The sequence below is a fragment of the Prionailurus bengalensis genome, chromosome E1, assembly GCF_016509475.1.
Source record: "Prionailurus bengalensis isolate Pbe53 chromosome E1, Fcat_Pben_1.1_paternal_pri, whole genome shotgun sequence".
Taxonomy (NCBI): Eukaryota; Metazoa; Chordata; class Mammalia; order Carnivora; family Felidae; genus Prionailurus; species Prionailurus bengalensis.
The window spans coordinates 38,261,943-38,287,175 of NC_057347.1; the positions used below are offsets into that span (position 1 = coordinate 38,261,943).

The following is a 25,233-nucleotide window of genomic DNA, read 5'->3' on the forward strand; positions in this document are numbered from 1 at the left end:
AATGGGGATGAGGGTATCGTGATTTGCGAGGTAGTAGGAGACACAGGGACAATACGCCTAGTATACGTACATAAGCGGAGAGCATTGTTAATGCTTAGGAACTTGGGTTGAAATGTCCCCACAACCGCCCTTTGTCCTGTTGATAATATTTTCATCCTGGTAGTTAAAAGAGTTGTTATAAACTGTGCAAAACGAGTCTTGCGCCGGGGCCTGGGAGTTATTTCTCCGAGAGTTACCAATAAAGCTTTGAATTAAAAAAAAAAAGAAAAAAAATCCCCCAACGCCGTTTCAATAAAGCTTTGCTCAAATGGAGGGCGGGGAGTTTATCGCGAGACTCTGCCGGAACGCGTTTCCTGTTCGGGACGCTCTCTCGCGTTATGTGAGCAAGAAGCGCTGAGAGGTGAAAGGGAAGCACGAAATACCGCGAGAACCCACAGGATTCTCGCGGTATTTCCTCGGTTTGCCCCCTCCCCCCCCTTCCCCAAGTGCCGTTTCGGTTTAACCTAGTGTGTGACTGAGTCTGTGTGAGGGAGCGAATGAGTGTGTGAGGTATTGAGGTGAGGCGGAGGCAAGAAAAGGGTCTCCCTCAGGAGCGAGGGACAAAGGGGGCGTGAGGCACCTAGGCCGCGGGACCCCAGCGACAGGAAGCCGCCCCGAGACGGGCTACCGGGTAGGGGAAGGGCCCGCGCAGTCTTCACAGGGCCCCAGAGCCGGAGTCGGCCCCACAGCCCCCGGGCCGTCGGCTTCCTACTTCCTCGACCTCCCCGGCGTCCGGGCCTGAGGACTGGCTCGGCGAGGGGAGGACGGGAAATAGACTTGGGCAGCTACCCGTTGTCTCGCAACTCCACCGCCGAGGAACTCTCATTTCTTTCCTGGCTCCTTCACCCCCCACCTCATGTAGGAGGGTGCTGAGGAGTCGGGAGGGAGGAGGAGCCTGGGCTACAGTCCCTTCCCTCCCCACCCCCTTCTAGGGGCGCTTTGGTAGGCGTGGGGTTGGGGGGTGGGTGGGGGTTACTTTTCGGAGTGCTGGGGAACTTTTTCCCCGTTTTGAGGGTAGGGGAAAGGGAATGCCCAATCCAGAGAGACATGGGGGCAAGAAGGACGGGAGTGGAGGAGCTTCTGGAACTTTGCAGCCGTCATCGGGAGGTGGCAGCTCCAACAGCAGAGAGCGTCACCGCTTGGTGTCGAAGCACAAGCGGCATAAATCCAAGCACTCCAAAGACATGGGGTTGGTGACCCCCGAAGCAGCACCTTTAGGTACAATTATCAAACCTTTGGTGGAGTATGATGACATCAGTTCTGATTCAGATACCTTCTCTGACGATATGGCCTTCAAACTAGACAGGAGGGAGAATGATGAGCGTCGTGGAACTGATCGGAGTGACCGCCTGCACAAACATCGTCACCACCAGCACAGACGTTCCCGGGACTTACTAAAAACTAAACAGACAGAAAAAGAAAAAAACCAGGAAGTCTCCAGCAAATCGGGATCTATGAAGGACCGGATATCAGGAAGTTCAAAGCGTTCAAATGAGGAGAATGAGGACTATGGGAAGGCACAGATATCCAAAAGCAGCAGCAACAAGGAATCCAGGTCATCCAAACTACATAAGGAGAAGACCCGGAAAGAACGTGAGTTGAAGTCTGGGCACAAAGACCGGAGTAAAAGTCATCGGAAAAGGGAAACACCCAAAAGCTACAAGACGGTGGACAGCCCCAAACGGAGATCCAGGAGTCCCCATAGGAAATGGTCTGACAGCCCCAAGCAAGATGATAGCCCCTCAGGAGCTTCTTATGGCCAAGATTATGACCTTAGTCCTCCAAGATCTCACACCTCTAGCAATTATGACTCCTACAAGAAGAGTCCTGGAAGTACCTCAAGAAGGCAGTCAATTAGTCCTCCCTACAAGGAGCCCTCGGCCTACCAGTCCAGCACCCGATCACCCAGTCCTTACAGTAGACGACAAAGGTCTGTGAGTCCCTATGGCCGGAGACGTTCTTCCAGCTATGAAAGGAGTGGCTCTTACAGTGGGAGATCACCCAGTCCCTATGGTCGAAGACGGTCCAGCAGCCCTTTCATGAGCAAACGGTCTCTGAGTCGGAGTCCACTCCCCAGGTGAGCTATTTCTCCAGCAGCCTTTTCTTACTTAGGGTGGGTTATGAGGAACTGGCAATTAGTCATGTTAACATTTTGTTGAAACCCCTGGTCTTCCTCATTGACTTTGCTATTGGCTAGTGAATTCAAGTAGGTGAATCTGGTTTTCTCTCAACCCAGAATTCAAGAAGTGGAGAGCTCACATGCCTAAAACTTCTAAAGGTAGGTACTCCCTGTGGCGAGATACTCAGTTGGAAGCTCCTGTGAGAAAAATCATAAATTTGTGCTTATTGAGTGCACAGAGTTGATAACTGAGCTTATCCCAGAGCTGATGTAGCGATTTCTGTTGCTTTGTCTTAAATACTTTAAAATCACCTTGGTGTTAGTGCTTTAGACCTCACTGGACCTGATTGGAGATCTAAGAAATTATAAATTTTCATTTGTATTATCTTGAGGTATTTGCCCAAGTCATCTATCACTTGTGTGTGGGCTGTCCCCTGGGTCTCCGAAGCTGTAAGTTTATTTCCTAATTGACGATGTTTTGATAATTCCTGTCTTTTAACTGATGTTTTTAGTGGAAATTCAGCTGTTTAGTCCTTTTTCTTTTTGTTGGTATATAGCCTAGCAGAAATTGGTTCCAAGGATAATTTGATTATCAGCATCACCATTGACCTACCCTGTGACCACTGGCAATTTTCAAAATCTTTAAACAAGTGGTATTAGTGCCTTCATCATGATATGTTAGCAAGAAAGGCATGTTGGGTTTGAAATTTAATTGTTGAAATGAATTACTATTGAAAACTGTGTTCTTATTCCTAGATGATAAGATGTGTCTCCCTTTTGTGGACTCACTTTTGTCCAAAAAAGAACATGGGCTATGAAGTTATACTTGAGTGGTATCCTAATTTTGCTTTGTGAACTTTGGCAAATAATTTAGTTTCTCCCTGCCCGTATTTCTTTATGTGTAAAGTGGGAATAATAACTATCTTATTTCTAGAGTAATTGTGAGGATTAAATTAGCTAGTAAATGTGAACTGCATAGCTCAGTGCTTGGTACCTGGAGCAAGTCAGTAAATTCTATGAGTGAGGAAATATTGTTGAATGCTAGTGGAGAAATTATGCTAATTTTTAAAAATCCGTGCGTGTCTTTTATATGTCAATATGAGTAATTTTTACTGACTTAAAGTTACAATTATTCATAAACTAGTTTGAATTGATCAAGCTGCAGAATTCAGGCTGTCAGGGTCTGAAGTTCCTTAGTCCCCCTCTCCGTCATTTTATCACAATTTTTCAAACACGGAAAAGTTGAAAGAATTACAGTAAGGACCCATATATGTACTATCTAGATTCTACAATTGATATATGCTATATGTTTTATTGTAATTATCCATTTTTCCATCAATCCATTTTTTGTTTTGATTCGTCTCAAAGTTGCAGACATCAGTATACTTCACTATAAGCATTTTAGTGTGTTGTAGATAGCATTAGAGTTCACTTTTTTTTGAAGGGGTGAGAGTAAAATTTATGTACAGTGAAATGCATAAGTCTTAAATACACCGTTTATAAAGTTGCTTAGTTCTTTAAGGAAACCTAAGAAATATTCTCAGAATACTTGTTTTCTTGAGGGCGTAGTTTTATTAAGGCTGTTTTGAGAATTTCTATTGTTGTGAGTTTTGTTAATATGGAAGTGCACTTAAGCCTAAAACACTAAAACAAGTTTCAGAAAGAGCTTGCTTTGCAATGATTCCTTTTGGATTCATATCTCAAGTTCTCTCATCCTCTACTCAGTTAATTGAAACTCGTGTAGTGATGATAAAAAATAAATCAGGAAAGAATTAGACACACAATATGATAGCATAGGACAGAAGTATAAACATTACATAATTTTAGAGACACATGTACATTGTTGGGTTATAGAGAACATTATATGTATGTGTGCACTGCATATTTTTCCCACACTTGATGCAATTCCAGAGAGCAAATAAAATACAAAAATTTCTTAGAGTCAGAGTAGAACATACAGTTCCCTTCTGTGATATTCTCTGTGTTTTTTTTCTTGGGAGACACAGTGAAAATTAAACAAGCAAAATCATTTTAAAAGACTGGAAGTGCTTTGCCAGAAATGCAAAGTCTTTGAATTCTCTAAATTAGTAGCGATTAATACTAGCAATTTCATTTTGGATGGGTAGAACCTAACTCAATTCAGGAGGAAAATACGTTTGTTTGTGAGAACAGTTTTTATTGGTGCCTGCATTTACCTTTATTGCTTGTCTCCTCTCCCCACCCCATCCCCTGCTCTTTTTCTTTTTTAATTTTTTTTTTTTTTTTTAGTGTTTATTTATTTTTGAGAGAGAGAGAAACAGTGTGAGTGGGGGAGGGTCAGAAAGAGAGGGAGACACAGAATCTGAAGCAGGCTCCAGGCTCTGAGCTGTCAGCACAGAGCCCGACGCTGGACTCGAACTCACAAACTGTGAGATCATGACCTGAGCTGAAGTCGCTACCAAACAGACTGAGACACCCAGGCAGTGCTCCCCGTCCCCACTTTTTTTCTTGTAGAGTGGATCTCAACCTCAAATATAGCATTTGCATCACTAAAAATGCTGTAAGTATATGGCCATCAGAATGTTCTCTTAACATTAGGCTTCTGTTCAGAAGTTGAAGGGTTTGTAGCAGAGTTCCTTAGGAAGATTTAGTAATGGTGAAAAGATTAAAGAAACAATAGTTTTTAGAGCATGGTCTCTGACATTAATTACTGTTTGGGATTTTAGAAGTTTACCCTGGCATAACAGAGATGGTAGTTTTATCCCAGCTCTAATTCAGTCAGAGAAAAGCCTCTGGTTTCAGCCAGTTATTTACAAGAAAAGTATTAATTTTCTTAAGAGTAAGTGGATACTGAGAGAACCACTTTCAGTATTCTGTATCCTCATGTTTATATATATGCTGTTATTGCTGTTTTGAGTACTTTGATTCCAATAATGACTATTAGGAGCAAACTTCCAAAAAGCAGTGTAGGTATAAGAAAATCGTGGCTGATATCATGCAAGTTGTTTCCCCTACACATATATGCTATTTATTTCGAAACATTTGACTAATGTTAGTGTTATCAGCGATCAAAGATAAAGGGAGATATTGAAGATCTGGAATGGGTACAGTTTATTTTAGACTACTGGGCAAATTATATTTTGTCCAATAACATTTTTAGTGCTTTTTTTTCACCTCACATTGAGGCCTGAGCACATTAGGCTTTACTAAAAGGCAAAACGAATTAATGAGGGTTGAGTTTCAATTTAGAATAATCTGCCTCATAGATTCCCAGATTCTTAATAATGAAGAAAATAAGTTGAACATGCAACAGTACTTTGCTTTTTGAGTTCCTACAAAGTTGATTGGAAATCATTTTATATATGAAAGTACCAAAAGTCACCATAGTTCTGAGAACTTCTAGTTATTTGGTAAGACAATTTTTTCAACTTATCTATTTTGTAAATCCTAACAACTCTTGTATCTGAGGGTTCATTTAGTATAGGTACAGCTTAATTATCAACCGGGGAGCAAAATCTTTTTCTGGGATCTATCAATTAACTAGCTCTCTAGTTGAAACAATTAGCTTTTGGTGAAGCATGCTAGTTACTTCTAACATCCTGATTGGTATAACCCACCTTTAGTATAAAGTATAACTTTTTTGGGAGGGCACCTGGATGGCTCAGTGGGTTCAGCATCTGACTTCAGCTCAGGTCATGATCTCCTGGTTCATGAGTTCCAGCCCCACATCTGGCTTGCAGCTATCATCGCAGAGCCCTCTTGGGATCATCTCTCCCCCTGTCTCTGCCCCTCCCCTGCTTGCACTCTCTCAAAACAAAATAAAACAAAAAAGTATAATTGTTTTAAATCATGTTTTTGCTTTATCAGAGATTTAAACCCAAATTCTAAAAATATTCATTGTGATTATGGGTGTTTTCCAGTATGGAGAAAAAAATATTCATTCATCTTTCTTCAGTTGGATAAGTAATAGATAATTTTAATGTTATGTGATTGAAATATGTTGTCATGCAGGTTTTAGTTCCTTGTAATCTATTTTTTAAATAAACTTTATATTTTAGACAAATTTTAGATTTACAAAAAATATTGTGAATACAGTACAAAGAATTTTTTTCTTAAGTTTATTTATGTATTTTGAGAGTGTGTGTGGGAGGGGTAGAAAGAGAGGGAGAATCCCAAGCAGGCTCCACACTGTCAGTTAGTGCAGAGCCCAGTGTGGGGCTCAAACCCATAAACCATGAGATCATGACCTGAAATAAAATCAAGAGTCGGCTGCCTGATTGACTGAGCCACCCAGGGGCCCCAGTACAAAGAATTCTTATATGTCCTTGCACCCAGTTTCCCTTATTATTAACATTATACATTAGTATTTTACATTTGTTACAGTTAATGAACCCATTAATAAACCAATATTGGTATATTATTGTTTGATGGTACCTAATTTATTTTTAAGGTAAATTACTCAAGTGGGTTCTTTACAGTGCTCCATAGTTTTTTGTTTGTTTGTTTCTTTGTTTGTTTGTTTTTTAGTGAGCAGTATTAGAGTATAAGATTAGAAAGTAAAAATAGTATGAAAGCTCTCTTTACAAAGAAGGGGGCATTTGAAAGTGAATGTCCCTACATTGCTCCATAGTTTAACGGATGTATTTCCTCCATATTGTTGTAGGCTGTCCATCTTAAATTGCCTTTTTCTTTTTCCAGTAGGAAATCCATGAAGTCTAGAAGTAGAAGTCCCGCATATTCAAGACACTCATCTTCTCATAGTAAAAAGAAGAGATCGGGGTCACGCAGTCGACATTCCAGCATCTCACCTGTCAGGCTTCCATTGAACTCCAGCTTGGGAGCTGAACTCAGTAGGAAAAAGAAGGAAAGAGCAGCAGCTGCTGCTGCAGCAAAAATGGATGGAAAGGAGTCCAAGGGTTCACCTGTGTTTTTGCCTAGAAAAGAGAACAGTTTAGTAGAGGCTAAGGATTCAGGCTTGGAGTCTAAAAAGTTACCCAGAGGTGTAAAATTGGAAAAATCTGCCCCAGATACTGAACTGGTGAATGTACCACATCTCAATACAGAAGTCAAAAATTCTTTAGATACAGGGAAAGTAAAGTTGGATGAGAACTCTGAGAAGCATCCTATTCTTAAAGATTTGAAAGCACAGGGATCAAGAGACTCTAAACCCGTAGCATTGAAAGAGGAGATTGTTACTCCAAAAGAGACAGAGGTATCAGAAAAGGAGACCCATCCGCCTCTCCCCACAGTTACTTCTCCACCTCCTTTACCAACTACTACCCCTCCACCTCAAACACCCCCTTTGCCACCTTTGCCTCCACTACCAGCTATTCCACAGCAACCACCTCTGCCTCCTCCCCAACCAGCATTTAGTCAGGTTCTTGCTTCTAGTACTTCAACTCTGCCCCCTTCTACTCACCCAAGGACATCTACTCTGTCCTCTCAGGCAAATTCTCAGCCCCCTGTACAGGTTTCTGTGAAGACTCAAGTATCTGTAACAGCTGCTATTCCACACTTAAAAACTTCAACGTTGCCTCCTCTGCCCCTCCCACCCTTATTACCTGGAGACGATGACATGGATAGGTAAGTCCCATAGTTAACTGGGAAAATTTTACCTTCTCAATCTAAGTGTAATGCATTCTGTCTTCTCAAACTGTCAAAAGTGCTCTATTACATGGCTGTTTAGAATGCTTTTTATGTGTAGGAAATGCCTTTGATGTTGGTTTTCAGTGGAAAAGTTCGTATTTATAACATTATTAGGAGGAGAAAATTACAATTTGAGGCCCTAGTAACCCTTTTTATTTATAAGTTTATTTGATAAGAGTTATTTTTGGTTCAGATTTTTGAAAATCAGCGTTTTTCTCCCTAATTTTTTTTAATGTTTATTTATTTTTGAGAGACAGAGAGACAGAGTGGGAGGAGGGGAGGGGCAGAGAGAGAGGGAGACACAGAATCCAAAGCAGGCTCCAGGCCCTGAGCTGTCAGCACAGAGCCTGACTCAGGGCTCGAACTCACGAACCGTGAGATAATGACTTGAGCTGAAATTGGCCACTTAACTGACTGAGCCACCCAGGCACCCCTCCATAAATTTTTATGTTGAAAAAATTTTTCTTTTTCTTTTAGATTAAAAAAAATATTTTTTAAGTAATCTGTAAACCCAGTGTGGGGCGTGAGCTCACAACCCTTAGATCAAGAGTTGCATGCTCCACCAACTGAGCCAGCCAGGTGACCCTATGTTGAAAATTCTAATAGTTATAGAAAAATTGAAAGAATAACACAATGAACTCTTGTATACTCTTCACCAGGATTCACCAGTTATTAACTTTCTGCCACATTTGCTTTAGATATCATGACACTTTACTTCTGAATACTTTAGTATATCTCTCCTGACACTAGAAACATTTTCCTAAAGAATCACAATACCTTTATCACCCTAAAAAAAACTTCTCACTGATTTACTAATATAATACCAATAATATATTAAATATCCTTAATGATCCCCCAAAATGTCTTTTATAGCTGGAGCTTTTCCTCCTAATCCAGAAGAAAAATAAACTAGGTTTATCTTGAAAAGCACTGCTTTAAAAAAAAAAAAAAATATATATATATATATATATGTGTGTGTGTGTGTATGTATATATATATATATGTATATATATATATATATACAGACACACACATACATATATACATGCATACATACATATATATATACGTATATGTATGTGTATGTATATAGGGGCACCTGGGTGGTTCCGTCAGGTATCCGACTTTGACTCAGGTTATGATCTCATGGATCATGAGTTTGAGCCCTGTGCTGGGCTCTGTGCTGGCAGCTTGGAGTCTGGACCCTGCTTTGGATTCTGTGTCTCCCTCTCTCTCTGCCCCTCCCTTGCTCATGCTCTGTCTCTCTCTTTTTCTCTCAAAAAAATAAATAAAACATTTAAAAAATTAAAAAAAAATTATCTTAGAAGCAAAAAAACAATACATAGAATTTTTAACTAGTTAGAATATAAATTCACAATGGGATGATGGGAAGAGCTCCAATTTTTTTTAGCTTGTTTTTAAGTTTATTGTATTTATTTTTTTGAAGGGGTAAAGAGCAGAGAGAGAGAGGGAGGGAATCCCAAACAGACTCCACACTGTCAGTGCAGAGTCCCATGTGGGGCTCGATCCCATGAACTGTGATAGCATGACATGAACAGAAATGAAGAGTCAGATGCTCAACCAACTGGCCACTCGGCACCCTGGAAGAGCTCTAATTTTAATGAATTCTCTGAATATTGAGAAGTGAAATGATTATGAAACATGAATCTGATTTTATGGAAAGCATTAGGAAATATATTTATTCTTTATCTTGGCAAGACTAGCTAGGCAAGTACCACCAAACACATATGATTAGCAGTGACATATGCCATGGCAGTCTGTTACTGGTTTTTTCAAAGGAGATCCTACCCTCTTGTTCTCTAGGATATGAGTTTCATTTATTGCAACAAACTTCATTGTAAGCATAAAAGTAAGTGCTACTGATCTTGCATCCCAGACTAATTCCCAAGCCTTCATTATTTTCCAAGTGACATTAATAATTTAAATGATGATATAGTTCAGCCCTTTACATCTATATTTTTTCAGACTATGCTCTGTGCCTTATAAGATGGTACAAATGCAATTAAAAAATTTAAAAGAATAGTTGTATTACTATTCATAGTGGTAAATCTGATTTTAAAGAGAAATTCTACATGGTCTTTCTAATATTAATAATTATGAATTCTCTGTATCCTGAGAACAAAGGAGAAGACTGAAACCTGAAATGTTGTAAAGGAAATCTGTTTAGGTACATAATATACTTCTTGTAGATACAAACTATGTGTTTTTATGGTTTTTGTTGGAAAAGGTGATAGTTGAGCATTCTCCGATGGGACTTTAGGCCATGATCTACCTACAAGAACCGTGTTTAGATATTAGTTTACATTGTGGCTAGAACAGAATTGGTGTGGCTGAGAATCTTCATTTTGAAATGTTTATTTGGCTAACCAAGTGATTATTGAACTCACCTGCCATGTATCAGTGTAGAGTACAGATTACCGTAGGTGGAGTAATTTTTATAGGAGACACGTAAGGATTTCTGTCTTTCAGATTGGGGATGAAAGGTAAAGTAAGACCATCCAGAGCTTATTTGAGTATGTGTAGCTATCTTTAAGAATGTGTTTCTGGGGTGCTTGGGTGGCTCAGTCATTTAAGCATCTGACTTTGGCTCAGGTCATGATCTCACGGTTGGTGGGTTCAGGCCCCTGTGGGGCTCCGCGCTAACAGTGTGGAGACTGCTTGGGATTCTCTGTCTCTCTCTGTCTCTCTCTGTCTCTCTCTCTCTCCCTCTCTCTCCCTCTCTCTCTCTCTCCCTCCCTCCCTCCCTCCCTCCCTCCCTCCCTCCCTCCCTCCCCCACTCTCTGCCCTTCCCTGACTTGCGCTTTCTCTCTCAAAATAAATAAATTAAAAAAGAAAAAAGAATGTGTTTGAGAGAGAATGAAATGAGCAAAACTATTTTTTGTTACTAATTCTGATTCTGAAAATATAACTATTTTCTCTCATAGTCCAATGTAATTAACTTTTTAATAGTATGATATCTATGTAAAAACCCATATACAATAAAAACAAAACATCTATTTTTATGGATATATGTATTCATATGAATATATCCATATATACCCATATAAATTCATACCAAAAAAATCCAGAAAGAAACATACTAAGCTGATAAGAATGGTTACCTCTGTGGATGGGACTTAGGATGAAGGTCAAAGGTAAAGGAGCATTTGTACCTTATCTACAAATTTTTAATATTTTAAAAATTGGGAATACTTCATAAATTTGCTTATCATACTTGTGCAGGAGCCATGCTCATCTTCTCTGTATTATTCCAGCTTTAGTATATGTACTGCCAAAGTGAGCACCAATGTAATTATTTTTAAATGTATGATTATTATTAGTTTTCCACATAAATGTAAATCAATTATTGAAGGTAGAAAAACAGAAATGAAGATATCTTCCACTATTGATTTTATTTTTTCACTATGTATTTTTATTTTTAACTTACTTTAATTAATTATTTTATTTATTTATTTTTAATGTTTATTTATTTTTGAGACAGAGAGAGAGCATGAATGGGGGAGGGTCAGAGAGAGAGAGGGAGACAGAATCCGAAACAGGTTCCAGGCTCTGAGCTGTCAGCACAGAGCCTGACACAGGGCTCGAACTCACGGACCGCGAGATCATGACCTGAGCCCAACTGACTGAGCCACCCAGGCGCCTCTAATTTATTTTTTTAATTTACATTCAAGTTAGCATATAGTGCAACAATGATTTCAGGACTAGATTCCTTAATGCCCCTTAAGCCATTTAGCTCTTCCCCCCTCCCACAGCCCCTCCAGTAACCCTCTGTTTGTTCTCCATATTTAAGAGTCTCTTATGTTTTGTCCCCTTCCCTGTTTTTATATTATTTTTGCTTCCCTTCCCTTGTGTTCATCTGTTTTGTGTTTTAAAATCTTCATATGAGTGAAGTCATAGGATATTTGTCTTTCTTTGACTAATTTCACTTAGCATAATACCCTCTAGTTCCATCCACGTAGTTGCACATGGCAAGATTTCATTCTTTATGATTGACAAGTAATACTCCGTTGTGTGTGTGTGCATATGTACGTATATATATATATATATATGTATACATGTATATATATACACGTATACACACACACACACACACTACATCTTTATCCATTCATCCATCGATGGACATTTGGGCTCTTTCCATACTTTGGCTCTTGTTGATAGTACTCCTATAAACATTGGGGTGCATGTGTCCTTTCGAAACAGCATACCTGTATCCCTTGGATAAATACCTAGTAGTGCAATTGCTGGGTTGTAGGGTAGTTCTATTTTTAATTTTTTGAGGAACCTCCATACTGTTTTCCAGAGTGGCTACACCAGTTTGCATTCCCATGTATTAATTTTAGAGTCAAGGTGGTTTTTGTCTTTAAATTGGTTTTTTGTTTTTGGTACTTCTTTATCTAGCATAACAGCTGCACCAACCTTCATATGAAAAATAATTTTTATGTAAGAAAACTTTTCAGGAAGAAATCTGAAAGTTGCATACAGAATTTATGAATTCATTTATTTTCTTCTTGATCTTCTCACGTGAGATTGCAGCAGCTTAATTGTTGAGAATGTGATTTATACATCTTTCCATTACCTACAGTGCTTTAAACATAGGATACAAATTGTATTCAGTAAATACTGCTTATTATTCATTCAAAATAAGTACAACTACTGAAGGAGCCAGCGTCGGGGCTTATGTGAAATGACACTGGGCATGTAGTTAATTCATTTGGCAAATGGATGATGTAAAGCTTATGTCAGAGGATTTGTCTTCTTTTAAAGTTCCTTTGGGAATAGAATGAAACTTTTCTTTCAAACATATATTGGGCCAGGAGTATATTAACCTAGGTATCAAATGCAGGAGTGAATTTAACTAATGGTATTGAAAAAGCCTTTCTAAATGGTCTGTAATTCTTTGTTTCAAGAAGTGAAGGCTACTAAACACCCATTCTTGATGATATAGTACATTCTTCATGAACATAGCTATTCATAGTGATCATCCTGCTCTTAAGGAGATCATTGATCATTTGTGTACTCTTTTTTTTTTTTTTTTTTTTTTTAATTAACTGGGGCACGTGGCTGGCTCAGTCAGTAGAGCATGTGATTCTCAATCTCATGGTTGTGAGTTCAAGCCTCACATTGGACATAGAGCTTACTAAAAAAAAAAATAATAATAAAATCAAATCTTCATTTTTGATAAAATTTTTTGCTGGCTCTGGTTCATTTGGAGTTTATCAGACTTTAGTAGAGTCTACATTATTCTTAAAGGTTTTACCTTTAAACTGTTAAGCTCTTACAGAAAAGAAGGGATCTTTGTGAGCATTCAAATTTGATTCAGAATTTTGCTAATGGAATGCTTGGTTCTCATTTTTAATGTATTCAATTCAAATTTTTTGGTAGAAGTTTATGAAAGTAAATCACTTTCTAAACAACCCACTTTAAGGGGCAAGGGATAAATGATCATATTTATTTAAAGTCGTTTATGCTATTAAGTTGTAGAAAATATCAAGAAATTATTCTTTTTAAATCATTGATATGCAAATTCATACTCTTTATTAACAATAAAGACTTCTTATTGGTGGTATTGATATTGTACTACAGATTAAATCCCATCATCATAAATTCTAAGAGACTATACAGACTTTAAAATTTGGACCTTGGCAACTTTTTTTTTAATGTTTATTTTTGAGAGAGAGTGTGGAGGAGGGGCATATAAAAGGGAAAGAGAATCTGAAGCAGGCTCTGCACAGATGTGGGTTTTGAACTCATGAACTGTGAAATCATAACCTGAGCCGCCCAGGTGCCCCTGGAACTTGGCAACTTTTTAAAAATGTTTTTATTTATTTTGAGAGAGGGAGAGAGAGAATCTGCACCTTTATTTAGCCCAGAGCCCGATGCAGCACTCGATCTCACAAACTGTGAGATCCTGACCTGTGAAGTCCAAAATCAAGAGTCTGACGCTTAAGAGCCACCCAGGCTCCATGGCAATGTTTTTTGAAAGAAAATATTATATGTGAGCATTTATGCAACTACTCACCATATGTGAACCCGACTACAGGCATAATTGGGGAACCAGGAAATACTGATATTGATTGATAAGATAGGCCAGCTTCCTGGTACTGAATCTTCACAGTAAGGACTCAAATGTTAAATATCTGCTCTCCAGTGTTAGACCCTCTGTACAGTATGTCCTCTGCACTGTACACAGCTACGTTTTACTGAGTACCCTATGCTGAATGCTAAAGGCCATAATGTTAAGCACTGCAGTTTGTTTTTAATGTTTATTTATTTTGAGAGAGTCGGGGGGAGGGGCAGAAAGAGAGGGAGACAGAGGATCTGAAGCAGGCTCTGCACTGAAAGCAGAGAGCCTGATGTGGGGCTCGAACTCACGAACCGGGAGATCATGACCTAAGCTGAAGTCAGACTTTAACCGACTGAGCCACCCAGGTTCCCCTTAAATACTACAATTTTATGGGTCATCATTATTCCCAGATTTTTGGTATATTGAAATTTTTTTGAAATAGGATTTGACCTGCATTCAACTCGTGTGCCCTGAACTCGTAGTACATATTGAACACTCATACTTGATGAAATAAACATACTAAACATGTAATTTTTCAGAAGCAATGCACATTTTCACTGTAGTAAACTGAATGTGAACCTATAAAGTAAACCTTGGAGAAAACAAGACCTAAATATAAAGACTGAAGGGCATCTGGGTAGCTCAGTTGGTTAAGTGTCCAACTCTTGCTTTCGGCTCAGGTCATGATCTCACAGTTCGTGGGTTCGAGCCCCACATCGCGATGGCTCCACACCGTCAGCGCAGAATTCCTGCTTGGGATTCTCTCTCTTTCCCTCTCTGCTCCTCCCCTACTCACATTCCTCTCTCTCCCAAAATAAAGAAATAAAACTTAAAAAAAAAATAATTAAAGAAAAAAATAGACTGAACTTACATGAAGTGATGGTGAGAAAATTGAGGTCCTTCAGTTCTAGTGGAGCAAAACCAAGAAGTAATCTATTTCTGGATCATGAAGAATTAAAATTTATAAAGAGTATTCTGACATTAGTAGTTGGAAAATTAGGAATTTTCATTCTCTGAATACCTTAAAAATTGGGGAAAATTTTAAATATCTATATTGTATCCTTCCTGAAGAGTTTTCCCAGGGTAGTAAAATCTTAGTGCAAATTATAATAATGTGTTTGTCTCTATCAGTAATTTAACAGAAAGTTTCAGATGATGGTTTTGCATGGGTAGTCCATTGACTACCCTAGTTCTAGTTGATACACACGAACTAATCTTGACTCTATTCTGCCTGATTTACAAGAGATTGAACTGATGAAAACTGGTAGGAAGTTGTACTTTTGAGATTGTGTTTCACGTGCAATACAAGGGATAAATCTGTTCTTTATAGTTCTATGGAAGTATTCATGAAATAATACATTTTTTAATGATTTTTTTAAACGTTTATTTATTTTTGAGAGGGAGAGAGAGAGACAAGAGTGCGAGCAGGGGAGGGACAGAAAGAGAGGGTGACACAGAATCCAAAGCAGGCTCCAGGCTCTGAGCTGTCAGCCCAGAGACCAATGCGGGGCTCGAACTCATGAACCGCCGCGAGGTGGTGACCTGAGCTGAAGTTGGATGCTTAACTGACTGAGCCACCCAGGTACCCCAATACATTTTTTTATAACTACTTGTCAGAAAAGTAGAGGAGGCTCCTACTGTGGTTAGGATTCTCAGCTTGTTTTCAACCTTCTGATACTGTGATGGAAGGGAAAAGGCTTACTATCTAGCATGGTTTTATTTGTAGGCATGAATTAATATGTTGTATTTTTCCTAAGGACATGAATAACACAAAATATTTTCTTTACTCATAAATAAATTGAGATAGTTAAAAAATTGGATCTGAACACTGACTTTTCTAATCTATTCCAGAAAAGACATTCTTTTCTCCCCCCTCTCCCCACTGACTATTTTGTTGATTATCATGAAAAGTCTGCTACTAACTGCTTTCATGATTCTGAAGTAGTTTCTTGGACTCTTTCTCCTTAGATTTTTAGTTTGAGAATTATTTATCCGTTTTGGCTAGCCAGGTAGGGTTGCCTTTTGCTTCCAAGTCAATAGAATAGGTGAGTATATTCACTAATTTTGATGTCCAACTTAACTATAATTCTTACTGAACATTCTAAAATACTATTTCCTTTTCCAAGTTCTGCCCACATATTTAATAACATGGTAATGTTGCATTGTTGAGCTTTTCATTGCTTTTTAAAATCTTTGCTGGTTAAAATATATGGAGTAGATTTGGGGACTCCAGAAATTGTAATGGTACTTTGGGAATTTAAGGTGCCTGCTTCTTGCATTTTATTTCATTTCAGTAAAAATCCAAATAGAATCTTAGGAAGGACGTTAAAGCCTTGTTAAAGGACCTACAAGTGATATCCCCAATTTTTAATTTTTTCTTTTATATACTGTGGATATCTTTTTCTGAAATCCAAAAATCTTTGACTGTGATAAACTGCATATCCTTATGTTCTATTACAGGGTTTTATCCCTTAAAAGTAAAATCTTTATAATGTTTTAATAGCCAGACTTTAAAAGCTTTGAAAAGTTTTATTTGCTTATGTTTTAAGGAATTATGGTCTTTTTCTTCTCTTCTATTGTTTAGTCCAAAAGAAACTCCACCTTCAAAACCTGTAAAGAAAGAGAAGGAACAAAGGCCACGTCACTTACTCACGGACCTCCCTCTCCCTCCAGAGCTTCCTGGTGGGGATCCATCTCCTCCAGACTCGCCAGAACCAAAGGCAGTTACACCACCTCAGCAACCATATAAAAAGAGACCAAAGTGAGTTTTTGGAAGGACCTATTTTTTCCAGTCCTCTTGTGTGTATGTGTGTGTGTGAGAGAGAGTGTGTGTGATCCGGGGAGAGGGGCAGAGGGAGAGAGAATCTTAAGCAGGCTCCACAATCAATGCAGAGCCCAATGCGGGGCTTGATCCCATGACCCTGGGATCATGCTTGAGCCAAAATTAAGAGATGGACACTCAACCGACTGAGCCACCCAGGTGCCCCTTAAAGTTTTTATTTTTAAGTGATCTCTGTACTCAACATGGGACTCATTCACAACCACAAGATCAAGAGTTGCTTGTTCCACTGACTCAGCCGGCCAGGTGCCCCATGAGGGACCTATTCTTTTTTATTTTTTTTAATTTTTTTAATTTTTAATTTTTTAAATTTTTGAGACAGAGAGAGACAGAGCATGAGCAGGGGAGGGGCAGAGAGAGAGGGAGACACAGAATCCGAAGCAGGCTCCAGGCCCTGAGCTGTCAGCACAGAGCCCGACGTGGGGCTCAAACTCACAGACTGTAAGATCATGACCTGAGCTGAAGTCGGATGCTTACCCGACTGAGCCACCCAGGTGCCTGAGGGACCTATTCTTAATTGTAGCTTTTTTCCTTTGGGCCTAAATCTCACACTTTCTTCCACAGCCTACACGGTGGGATTATAAAAGATTGGACCTGACATATATTTTTTATTTTATTTTAATGGATAAAAGCCTTTCTGGGATACTGTTCATCTGCACTGTAAGATACCCACTTGTGTTTTTAGAAAAACAATAATTTCCTGAATCCAAATGTACCATGAACATTGATCCCATTGTATCTTTTGAGTTTGATACTTAGAATATTAAGAAGAAAAGAAAAGAAAAGAAAAAAGTCCTTTTATTCAGGGTGTGTCAACTATGTACACATTAATGAAAACTTAATAGATGTGGGATGTTTTTTCCTAAACCACAGAAATTGCTGTGCCATAAATGTAGTGGAATCTGGATTTGATCTTCTGATTATTACCATTCCTCTCTTTTTTTTTTTAAATTTTTTTAAATTAAAAAAAAAATGTCTTTAAGTAGGCTCCATGCCCACTGTGGAGCTTAAACTCAGGACCCTGGAATTGAGTCATGGGCCTACTGACTGGGCCAACCAGGCACCCCAGCATTCCTCTCTTAATAGTAAAAATGGTTATCGTTTATTGAGCATGTATTATTGCCAAAGTCTTTTATTTTAACAGTAACTCTATGATGTAAGGTTTCTTTACCATTCAGTAGGTGAGGAAGCCAATACTGAAGAGAGGTTAGAAAGTAAGCACCAAATCTATTATTTGATATTATGCCTTCCTGAAGCAAAAAATCTGTCTTAGCCATTGTGAGAGACTATTACATATTTATTTCATATCTTTTTAATGGAGAAATTCATAAAAGATTCATGGGCCAGAGAAATTATCATACAATAATTGTTTTCTTCTTTGAATAGGCTTAAGTGTTTATGATAACTTTTTGGTTTTGGGGGGGTTCTTTTGTTTTGCCTTTTTTAGAATTTGTTGTCCTCGTTATGGAGAAAGAAGACAAACAGAAAGTGACTGGGGAAAACGCTGTGTGGACAAGTTTGACATTATTGGGATTATTGGAGAGGGAACCTATGGCCAAGTATATAAAGCCAAGGACAAAGACACAGGTAAACATTACCACAAAAGTCTAGATGTCAGAAGTTTAAAAATTTAGCAATACTAATGTAGATTTAGTAGATTGGCAAAACTAAATTTTGAGTTCTAATTGGTTTCCACAAGTTACTAAAAGACAAAAATTTCCAAAAGAATAATTATTACTGTTTAAAAACCTTCCTCTTCTGTTGCCTGTTGTAAGTATTTTATAATAGGCTTGCTAGGAATTTAAGAGAGAGTAAAAGTAAAATTTATAGGTTGCTCTTTGTTTGGTAAGGGGTTAGTCCTTAAAAATAAAAAGAATATTGAATTAAGAAATTCAAGTCTTAAAAAAACAATCAAAGGCAAGAAAGGGAACATGGGGTTTTGTTTTGTTTTTTAAGATATAGAAGTATCTGGCATATAGCATTAAAAGTAAGCTAACTGTGTTTCAGAGCAACTCTGGGCATTTTTCGCCTGTTCATGATGGTGGCCAAAAATGCTGATAATGTAACAGTTTGAATTTGTTGTGTAACAGGAGAGCTGGTAGCCCTAAAGAAGGTGAGACTGGATAATGAAAAGGAGGGCTTCCCGATCACAGCCATTCGTGAGATCAAAATCCTTCGTCAGCTAATCCACCGAAGTGTTGTTAACATGAAGGAAATTGTTACAGATAAACAAGATGCACTGGATTTCAAGAAGGACAAAGGTATTAGCAAGGAACCATGTTTCTACAGAGTAGATTGGTACATCTTACTTTCCTTTCATAGCTTGTTTACCTGTTTGAATTTTTTCTAAAGTGTTACTTTTCTTTTTTAAATTTTTTATTTATGTTTGTTTATTTTTGAGAGTGAGAGAGTCAGAGTGTGAGCAGAGTAGGGGCAGAGAGAGAGGGAGACACAGAATTTGAAGCAGGCTCCAGGCCCTGAGCTGTCAGCACAGAGCCCGACGTGGGGCTCAAACTCACCGACTGTGAGATCACAACCTAAGCCTAAGTCAGACACCCAACCGACTGAGCCACCCAGGCACCCCTTAAGTACTAAATTTTTTATAAAGTCCAACTTTTTTACTGAATCCATAACAGAATTAAGATATTAGTTTTAAAGTTTTTTCTCACAAATTATAATAATTAAACCTAGATTTACTAGTTATTTTTAAGAATCTCATCTTAAGTAATTTTAAGTAATCTCATTTTTACATTTTATAATGTAAAATACATTTTTATAATGTATAAATTACTTATAAATTTATAATACATTCTTTATAATACATTCTTATTTTTACATAGTTTTGCACTTACACAGTTTAGAATTCAAACAGGTATTTCTAAAACAATCTTGAGGTTATATATTTTCCTGGATTTTCCTGGATTTGTGACTTTTTTCTGTTTGGGGGATAAAATTATTCATTTATACTTATGTTTGAAGTAGTCTATATATGTCATTTAACCTACTTTTATTGAAGCAAATCTGAAGATTTAGAGATGGGCAACTGAAGAAATGACATCTGTAAATATAGTCTGGAATGTTAAGAGAGAATGTGATTAAAGCACATAAAATTAGGAAGGTAATAGATGAAGTAAGCTGGGCTTATTTATAGAGCCTTAATGATATTAAAGATTAGCACTAGGGAAGTTAGCACTTCTCAAATTTGGTAGAAGCAGTTTTTGTTTGTGTGTTTTGTTTTTAATTTTATTAAGTGGTAGAAGTAGTTTTAAACCAAATGAAAGGAAATTTTGCTTATGTAATGTGTTATGTACTTTGATAAATTTATGGAAGTTAGACCTGAATATATTAAGCATACTGGGTGTATTTCTGGATGTGTCTTAACTTTTTTGATTATAAAAATAATGTACAGGTAATTTCTTTAGGATAAACAAGGAAACATTAATTGGTTGCTTCTAGAGTGGAGCTTACTTTTCCCATTCCATTCTGTATTATTTAAATGGTTTACCATGTACTGTTTAAAATTTTTAATCATAAAATAATAAATAAGTGAATAAATGGATGTAATGCATACCTTTTTTGAAGAAATTGAAAATATGGAAGTCTAAGAAAAAGAAAATGGCATTCTCTCCCACTCCATCCCAGTCTACCATCATCCATAGAAAACCATTATGGTGTTAGCATTTTGGCATATTTCTTTCTAAGTACTTTGTATATATTATACTTGTTTTATCATAACTGAGATCAAAGTATATTTAGTATTTTATAACTTGTCATAAGCAATTTCTCATGTTATTAACATTTTAATGACTGCATTAGGATAAATCCAAATTTATTTCACCAGTCTCTTTTCAGCAATTAGTTGCCAGTTTATTTTATTTTATTTTTAATTTAATTTAATTAATTTTTTTAGAGTAAGCTCTATGCCCTTGGGGCACCTGGGGGGCTCAATCAATTGAGTGTCTGACTTAGCTCGGGTCACGATCTCATGGCTTGTGAGTATAAGCCCCACACTGGGCTCTCTGCTGTCAGCATGGAACCCACTTTGGATCACTTTGGATCCTCCTTCTCCCTCTCTCTTTGGCTCTCTGTCTCTTTCAAAAATGGATAAACATAAAAAAGAAAAGAAAAGTAAGCTCTGTGCCCTACATGAAGCTTGAACTTATGACTCGGAGATCAAGAGTCACGTGCTGTATTGACTGAGCCAGCCAGGCACCCCAATTAGTTACTAGTTTAAAAAAGTACTGTAGTACTGCATTGAGCATCTTTGTCCATAAATCTTTGCGTTTTGATTAATTGATTTTGTGAGAGAAAGCAAGCAGGGGTGGGGAGGAGAGAACGAGAAGAGAGAGAGAGAGAGAGAAAATAAATCTTAAGCAGTCTCCATGCTCAGCACAGAGCCCAGCAAGGGGCTTCATCCCCCAACTTTGGAATCATGAGCTGAGCTGAAATCAAGAGTTGGACACTCAACCAACTGAGCCACCTAGGCACCCCTTGATTTATTTCTTAGTATAGTTTCTTAGAAGTAGAATTATCTGGTTGAAGCGATTTTTTTTTTTTTTTTAATAATCTCTACACCCAACGTGGGACTTGAACTCACAACCCTGAGAGTTGTGAACAAGAGTTGTGGACAAGAGTCACATGTTCTTTCAAATGAGCCAGGCAGATTTCTATATTTAATGTTAGATTACTTTTAAGATAGTAATAATTTATGTCCACCAGTGAGTGCCCATCCCACTTTATCCTCCCTCACATTGAGTGTATCTTTTTATTTTATTTTTTTAAGTTTATTTATCTATTTTGAGAGAGAGCGTGTGCACATGCAAGCAAGGGAGGTGCAGGGAGAGGGAGAGAGAGAATCCCAAGCAGGCTGCACTAACAGCATTGAGCCTGACATGGGGCTAGAACCCATGAAGTGTGAGATCATGATCCAGGGCTGAAATAAAGAGTCAGATGCCCAACCAACTGAGCCACCCAGGCGTCCCTGAGTATATCTTTTTAAAAAATTGTCATTTTGATAGGTGAAGTATCCTATCGTTATTTTGGATTGCATTCCTTCTATTACTTCTGAGTTCTTTTTCCATGTTTATCAGTTTTACTTATTTTCTCTTCTTTGAGTTGTCTTTTTGTGTGTTTTGTCTACTTTTGCAGTTTTAGTGTTTTACTTGTTAATTTGTATGAACTCTTAACTAAATCTAAGATATTCCTTTAATGCAGTGGTTCTTAACTTTTGGGGGGTATGGACCTCTTTAAACATCTTATGGGTCCACGCTTTAAAAAAATACATTTAAAATATTGCACACTGTTTCAGGGAGTTCAAAGAGTCCTTGATTTCTATGTACTAGATTAAGAATCCTTGCCTTTATGCTGTTAAGAGACAGAATTTTAGATTGGATACGTAATTGTCTAACTAGGTCTGGTATTTCTTATGTTACGATATTTGCCTCTGTCACACACCCTGCTAAAGTGGAGAAAGATAGCATGGATTTCAAATCTTTTACAGTTCTCTTAGCATGCTTCTTCTTTAATTTACTTTTAAATTTAGGGAGTTTAATTAGATGGCTCACTTTTCTTTCAGTTCTTTTTTTTTTTTTTTTTTTTAATTTTTTTTTTTTCAACGTTTATTTATTTTTGGGACAGAGAGAGACAGAGCATGAACGGGGGAGGGGCAGAGAGAGAGGGAGACACAGAATCGGAAACAGGCTCCAGGCTCTGAGCCATCAGCCCAGAGCCTGACGCGGGGCTCGAACTCACGGACCGCGAGATCGTGACCTGGCTGAAGTCGGACGCTTAACCGACTGCGCCACCCAGGCGCCCCTCAGTTCTTAAATACTATAAATTTCACTAATAATTCATACTACATATACTGTGCTGTCCCTGGCATATTATGAGTCCTATTAAATATAACTAAGGTAAAGACTTACACAGTAGCCATAGACAATGATGGCATTGTAACAAATGGGCATGGTTGTGTGTTACAAATGAAGCTTTATTTACAGTGACAAACAGCAGACTGGATTTGACCCAAGGTCTGTAATTTGCCAACTGACTTAGATTGTAAAAGATTAATAATACAGCTTGATATCGGGACAGTTGTCCTCCTTAAGAAGTAAATTGTCCAAAGAGCACTGGGTTAGGAGTCTGAAGAGTGATTCAGATAAGTAGTTCTGTTATTATTAGAAAGGGCAAGTTATTCAAGTACTCTGAGTTTCAGTTCCTTTATCTGTAAAATGAAGCAGTTGCTTCAAAGAACCTTATGGTCCACTCCAAAATAATAGTGAAATTTGAGGCATTGTCATTTCAGCATCCTTTTCCTCTTGTTTTTAATTTTTTCTTTCATTTTTGTGTAGGTGCCTTTTACCTTGTATTTGAGTATATGGACCATGACTTAATGGGACTGCTAGAATCTGGTTTGGTGCACTTTTCTGAGGACCATATCAAGTCATTCATGAAACAGCTAATGGAAGGATTGGATTACTGTCACAAAAAGAATTTCCTGCATCGGGATATTAAGTGTTCTAACATTTTGCTGAACAACAGGTAACATAGTAACCAAATGAGGCATTTTCTCCCTCTTTTCTGACCCATTTAGTTTCAGCTAGTTAATTGATGATAGGTAGACCCAGTGATGCAGTTTTTTGCATTTACATACAACTGATGTTTGTACTGTAGGAATAACTTATGATTGGGGTACTCTGATAGCAGAGCCTTTAGACTCAATGTTGGTAAGGAATTAACAGAGGTAGGATTGTAAAGCTTTTTAAATTGCAAACATTTTAGGGAACCACTCACATCACTACAGGAGTATTCAGAGAGCTTTTTGCCATAGCTAGTAAATATTACTGTGGTCCTGGAAAATTAAAACACACATTGAGTTCTCAGTGAAATTCTCACTTGTTTAGTGAGGAGAAGCATGCTTGCTTTTTTAGCTGCTGTTGAGACTTTTTCAGTATCAAATTTCAGAGTAAACACAGGGGTAGCTGGTGGTTGACCTCTCTGCTGAGCACTTACTCCCAGGTTTTAATAGCGTAGACAGACAGGAATTTGGTGATGAACAGTGTTAAATCCTCAGAAGTTTTTATCATCTGCTTTCTTCTTCTCTGGCTATTTGTCTAAACTATATTGATGATATCAGGTGTATATATTATGCACATTAGTCTTTGGTAAATAGCCCTACCAGTTGAGGAATAAAAAGCAAATCTGATACTATTGAAATCATACCAGTGTTTGGTTCTTTTGGCATTTGGGCTGTTTATAGCTATCTTTGCGTGATTCACCCACTCTTTTAAACATTTCTATTTAATTATATTTGGCAAAAATTAGATAGAGATGTAGAGTGATATGACCTATTTCACATCTTTGTGAAGTGAGGTGACCAACCATCCAGAGTTGCCCAGGGACTGTTCTAGTTTTATTTTTTATTTTTGTTTTTTTTCTTTAAAGTTTTTTATTTTTAAGTAATTTCTACACCCATTGTGGGGCTCAGACCCACAACACTGAGATCAAGAGTTGCATGCTCCACCAGCTGAGCTAGCCAGGTACCCCTGTCCTGGTTTTAGCATCGAAAGTCCCATATGGGATAGTTGGTCACTGGAAAGCTCAGAGTTTATAGGGGAGCTAAACAAATAAATTGCTCAATCCAGTAAACAGTTACTAAGCCCCCCTGCCTTTTTTACATAATGTCTACACCCATTGTGGGGCTTGAGCTCACAACCCCAAGATGAAGAGTCAAATGCTCTATCAGCTGAAGCAGCCAGGCACCTCTAAACCCCTTGAATTTGGGAGCATCTGGGAAGGTGGAATCTTGAGGAATGGATAGGAATTTATCAGAAAGTCTAACAACAGAGGATTAAATTTCTAAGCAAAAGAAATTGCATGGGCAAAAGCACATAAATGTGAAAATAACATGTTATATGTGGGAAAATGTAAACAGGTAGGTATTGCTAGGGCAAGAAGAGTGAAGCTCATAATGGGGAGATGAAGCCGGACAGTTGTAAGGAGTGAATTTAAGGATCTTGTATATCTCGCTGAGGAGTTTATAGTGTCTATAGGTGACAATGATTGAATGGTGCTGGTGTGGTTATACAGTTAATTTGGTTGGCTATTTTTTTTAAGTTATACAGTTAGTGCATATTTTAAATTATTTTATATAATGCATATATTTATTTTATATATTTTGTACTTAAATACCTTTTGAGACAAAACATGTTAAAAAGAGTATTCCTTTCTGTCACTATCTCTGTGACCCATAATTTTCATTAAAACTGGGCTTGGTTAATCTACATCCATAGTGATAATGCTTCAAGAATTTAATGATGATGACTATTAGCTTACAGCTATCTGGACTATAGCATATACTTTTTTTTGTTCGATTTGTTCTTCCATGGTGGGGAGGGATGTCTCAGGCCAGGAAATGACTGCAGTCCTACTTGGTGTCCTTTCTAGTGGGTTAAGCCCCTCCCTGTCTTCTTATATTCAGGAAGCTGATAAGGTTCTAGATTAAACTGAATTTCCTCCTGAGGTTAC

General features: G+C 37.9%; 1 protein-coding gene and 1 non-coding gene across 14 annotated transcripts in view; one reads left to right on the forward strand and one right to left on the reverse strand.

The window, feature by feature from the left end:
- The first annotated feature begins 450 nt into the window (after window positions 1-450).
- Window positions 451-25,233, forward strand: part of CDK12 (cyclin dependent kinase 12) — a 77,676-nt gene continuing 52,893 nt past the window's right edge. For 11 of the 13 annotated variants that reach the window (XR_006297869.1, XR_006297872.1, XR_006297870.1 and 8 more), the window contains exons 1-6: window positions 451-2,116; window positions 6,836-7,720; window positions 16,456-16,632; window positions 18,158-18,297; window positions 18,801-18,971; window positions 23,058-23,247. Coding sequence is in view for 4 of the 13 variants with exons in the window: in XM_043584294.1 (XP_043440229.1) it covers window positions 1,068-2,116; window positions 6,836-7,720; window positions 16,456-16,632; window positions 18,158-18,297; window positions 18,801-18,971; window positions 23,058-23,247 (2,612 nt within the window). In the remaining 9 variants the exon portion in view is untranslated. The remainder of the gene's footprint in view (window positions 2,117-6,835; window positions 7,721-16,455; window positions 16,633-18,157; window positions 18,298-18,800; window positions 18,972-23,057; window positions 23,248-25,233) is intronic. The other 2 variants (XM_043584295.1, XM_043584298.1) reach the window with 1 other exon arrangement.
- LOC122486185 lies at window positions 10,982-11,088 on the reverse strand. Its single transcript, XR_006298042.1, has one exon. It is a non-coding gene; the product is annotated as a U6 spliceosomal RNA (small nuclear RNA).